Source organism: Merops nubicus, unplaced genomic scaffold (genome assembly GCF_000691845.1).
Source record: "Merops nubicus isolate BGI_N331 unplaced genomic scaffold, ASM69184v1 scaffold34910, whole genome shotgun sequence".
In the NCBI taxonomy this organism is placed as follows: domain Eukaryota; kingdom Metazoa; phylum Chordata; class Aves; order Coraciiformes; family Meropidae; genus Merops; species Merops nubicus.
In genome coordinates, this window is record NW_008581439.1 from 1 (window position 1) to 4,437 (window position 4,437).

The 4,437-nt window shown below is 45.0% G+C and overlaps 1 protein-coding gene across 1 annotated transcript; it reads right to left on the minus strand.

Annotated features, from left to right (window-relative positions):
* Positions 1-149: 149 nt before the first annotated feature.
* Positions 150-4,302, minus strand: LOC103782236 (helicase POLQ-like; the record flags this gene model as incomplete). The annotated part of the gene is made up of 5 exons (XM_008949995.1): positions 150-295; positions 1,216-1,288; positions 2,308-2,508; positions 3,038-3,222; positions 3,567-4,302. Coding segments are annotated over 5 exons (1,341 nt in total), but the record flags the coding sequence as incomplete, so codon positions are not given.
* Between the last annotated feature and the right edge of the window lie 135 nt (positions 4,303-4,437).

The window sequence follows — 4,437 nt, forward strand, 5'->3', positions numbered from 1 at the left end:
TCCAACCTAAAGGATTCTATGATTAATGCAGTGTGTGGTGCTGCTTGTTGCACTGGTACAGCTGCAGGCAGAGGCAGACATTCTACTATGTTACACTGTGAAATCAGGCACGGAAGCTGTGGCAGTCCCAGAAAGGTTTGCTATGGTTGTCAAGCCAAAGAACTCGTGTCCCAGTCCCTGGGATCTGGTTCACAGACCGGGCGGAAGTCGCTGGTGTAGAACTCTGCCTGCAGGAACTGCTGCAGCTCCCCCACGTTGGCCAGCGTTGCACTCATCCCAATGATCTGTGTGCCCTCTGTGGAACACAAGTTGAGATAATTCACTGCCATGCTCACAGCTTTCAACACTTCTGCTCAGTACTGAATTCATGAGCTTGCTTCTTCAGCATTAGTCTTGTTACATGTCCCAGGAGCTGGCTGGAAAGGGGACAGAGCTGAGCAGCATGACCTGGGATGTAAGCTTAAAAAGGGATCCCTCCCTACAGAGGCATTTAGCTGCAGTGGCTGAGGGGCTCTGGGCAGGCATGGAAAGCACTGGACAATACTCAAGGTTTCTCAGAGGTAGTATCAAAAGAGCTTCAGAAGCAGACAGCCCCCACCACAGGGTGAGCTGAGGTGTGAGGGAGGGAACACTCCTGCTGCAGGAGTCCTGCCCTGGTTTTACAAGATGGCCAGAACCCAGGAATCCAGGGAGCTGAAGTGTCCAGCTCTGGAACCCCACACAACAGGGCCATGGAGCTGCTCAAGCAGGTCCACAGGAGGCTCACAGAGGTGATCTGAGGGCTGGAACCCCTCTCCTGTGAGGCCAGGCTGAGAGAGGTGGGGTGTTCAGCCTGGAGAAGAGGAGGCTCTGGGGGGACCTTACTGAGGACCTCCAGTATCTGCAGGGGCCTACAAGAAACCTGGGGAGCTACTTTCTGCAAGGGCATGCAGTGAATATGATGAGGGGTCATGGGTTTAAACTGGAAAAGGGTAGATTTAAACCAGAAATGAGGAGGAAGGTCTTCACTGTGAGGGTGGTGAGACACTGGAACATGTTGCCCAGGGAAGCTGCAGACATCCCAACACTGGATGTGTTTGAGACCAGGCTGGATGGGGCTTTAAGCAGCCTGATGATGGTTCCTTCCAACCCAAACCACTCTGTGGTTGTATCACTTTTCTCTAGAGATGCCACCACTAGAATATTTTAACACCATTAACTGTAGCCATGACTTACTGCTAGTGTAAAGGACTTTTGCAAGAGTTATTTCCAGTGTCACTCCACGACTCCCTTCACCAAGCATATGTAACTGCAGAGAAGGGGAAGAGGAAAGGCAGGAATGTCACCAAATGAGGATTAGTCCTAAAGAAACTCCAAACAATTACGTGGTCCCAAACAAATATTACAGGAACCTCTTTGTTGGCTATGACACTCCTCTGATAAAGTTTCACTGCTAAGTTCCCTCACTGAAACAACATTTAAGACTCATGGAAAAACAGACCCAAGAGCTGACAAATGAAATAAGATTTACCTTCCACTTAACTACACACTAACTGACACAGTTAACTCCTGACAGCAACAGGAGACCTGTGTATTCACCAGCCTAAAGCAATTTTAAAGAAATTGTGTTTTAAGCAGCATTTACATTGGAAGTTAACATAAAAATATTTCTAGCAGGCAGCTAATTCCAGAAAAAGTTGATTCTTAAGCTGCCTTCTGTTTAGAGGGTACTGTGTTGAAGTGAAGGCACAATTCTGAATCTTATGCTTCAGAATATCTTATCTATGCTTAATTCTGAAGCATTCCATGAATTAAAAATCCTTGTTAGATGTTATACCTATGATTCAGCCCTACAGTCAGCTCTCAGCAGCACAACTCAGCCACACCAATATAAAGGAGGATAAAGGGAAAATCCTCCCAGTCAGATATTGGTATTTTTATTTCTAACATTTCATTTAGTTGTTATTAATACCAGGCACAAAGACAGTTTTATATTTAGGAACTCAGTTCTGGGATCCATCAAATGCTTTCCATGTGATTAAAATGATTTCTGTTCTCTCTAATCCATTTTAGATGTCTAACTGTCAAGTAGTTACTAAGGAATTCACCATCAGCCCCTAACAGTGGAGCTCAGCACAGGATCTATCATCCTGGTACAGCAACAGATAAGGGGAAACAACTGTATCAGTGTCACAGAATTGCACAACAGTGCAGAAAAAACCTTACAGAGTAACTACAGGATAAACAGCCCAAGCAAACCCAAGTCATTAAAACAATGCTCTTTGCCAATTAATTGCATATTCTGTCTTGGTAAATCTGACAACTTACCTCATCTACTACAACAAGCCCAAGGTCATCAATTCTTCCTGTCTCAATCAGGGAATTCACTAGAGCATTTCCCTTTTCTATGGTAGCAACATAGAGAGACTTTTTTACTCTCCTCTTGATGGGTGGAAATCTTCCTTTACTTCCTGCATATTCTTCAACCAGGAAATCCAGTTCTATCCCAAAACTCGATAAACCCCTAACCTGGATAAAAAAAATACCCATTAGAGAGGAGGCTCGTGCTCAGTTTGGATTTCAGAGCTGCCTCAAGAACTCGGGGTGCAGAAAACCAGTCACAGAATCACAGAATCAATCCATGCTACAGTCAGCCCTTTGGGCAGTGCAGACACATTAGCTAGGACTGCTTGCTAAAACTGAAAGCTGAAGTGTTTAGAAACATTATCAAGCTTGGGTTGTATCTGTTCTCTAAAATTAACCTTTTTTCTATACAGAAAAATATTACTTTTTATTTCAGGGTCACTCTTTAGCAAGTTGGGCAGTGCAGCTCTAAGGCTGCAGAGCCACACACAGCACTGCAAAATGCTCTTTCAGTATTCAGCACACTGTGTGTCCCAGCAGCTTCACACCAAGCCTGTTCTGTCATAAATGACTGACCCTCTTAGGAGAGAAGTCACTCACTTTCCCACAAAATGCCTGTGAAAAATCACAGAGCTTGCCAAAACCAGGGTTAAAGCAGCCCAGTGACAAGGCACATAAGCAGCACAAACTGTACCCAGACCTTTTCCTGGACAATAGCAACGTATGGCAGGATCATCAGAACATCCTTCTGCCTGCAGAGCAGCTCCTGGAGGATTATTATTTCAGCTACCAGTGTTTTTCCCCCACTGGTTGGCAATGAGTATATTAAATTCTTCCTCTGCTGTAGAGACTCTAACGTCAAGCACTCGTGCTGCCATTCTGCAAAAATCAATACAGGAACTGTTAGCAACCCCCCATGGCAAGTGAACACCCAAATGCTCAGGTTTCATCTGGAGTAGATTAAGCCCCGTGCTAGAAAGCTTGTCTTCAATAAAATGCTGAAAGCTTTTGGTGATTGAGCCTTCCAAAGCATTCTGCAAGCCATACCAACTGTCCCCACCCACCTAAAAAAACCAAATAAACATTTAACAAAACAAAACAATTACCTCCCAACATGGCCTATTACCTAAAATTATTACCTTAAATATTTTCCCCCTGTAACAGGTAAAACAGGCAAGACTTCACTAGGAAGTTCTTTTTGAAGAAAGCATCAGCCCCATTACCATAAAGCGTTTCAATCCCCCGGAGCTGTCTGAGCAGGTCCTTGACTTTGCTGGGTAACCCATAGAAAGGGCCTTTGTCCACGGAGGAGGATTCAATAGCTCTCTGAGCAACAGAAATCTCTTCAGATAAAACAGCTTCTTTAAGCTGCTTGGTCTTGGAGACCTGCAGAGTCTGGGCTTTGGCATTTCCAGTCATAGCACTTTTCAGATGATCTTTAAGACTCTCAGTTTTAGGTAGATCACACTTCGAGTGTGAAGAAAAGTCAGCAGGTCTGTTCCTGTGTTCAGCACCAGGATGAAAAGATGGTGGACTTCTGGTTTTGTCTGAGGAGGAATGCTCACACAAATTTGTCCTTTCTAAGACTGGAGATATCCTAGAACCAGAAGAAAGTTCATCCATTGTGTCAAAATACAGCAGCTGGGATGATGGCAAGTCGTCCAAAGCAGATTCAGCTGGTTCTGGACTGCTGCCCACTGGGTCATTTCTATTCATTTCCAAAGGCTGCTCTTGGCCAGCTCTAAGGGCAGGCATGTTTTCTGAAGCAGACTGACCCTGTGTTTGCTGGTGAACGTCTGACTGAAGATTCTCAAGACTGGCTTCACCAGCTGCTGTACCAGCTGTACTCTTATCCTGCATGTATTTGTGCTCTATGGCATCAACTTGAGCCAGCAAAGAATCGTTTCCAGCAAAGCCATCGTAGTCACCGAACATGTCTTCTTCACTGTCGTTACTGCACTGTAAAAACAAAGCAAGGAGTATTAATGCTCCAAGGTAACACCAGAGGCATAATCCGCACAGCACACACGTCAGATGCGAGTCCCCTAAGCCTTCTCCACCTTAACCGGGCAGTTCAGCGTTTTGCTGATGTTT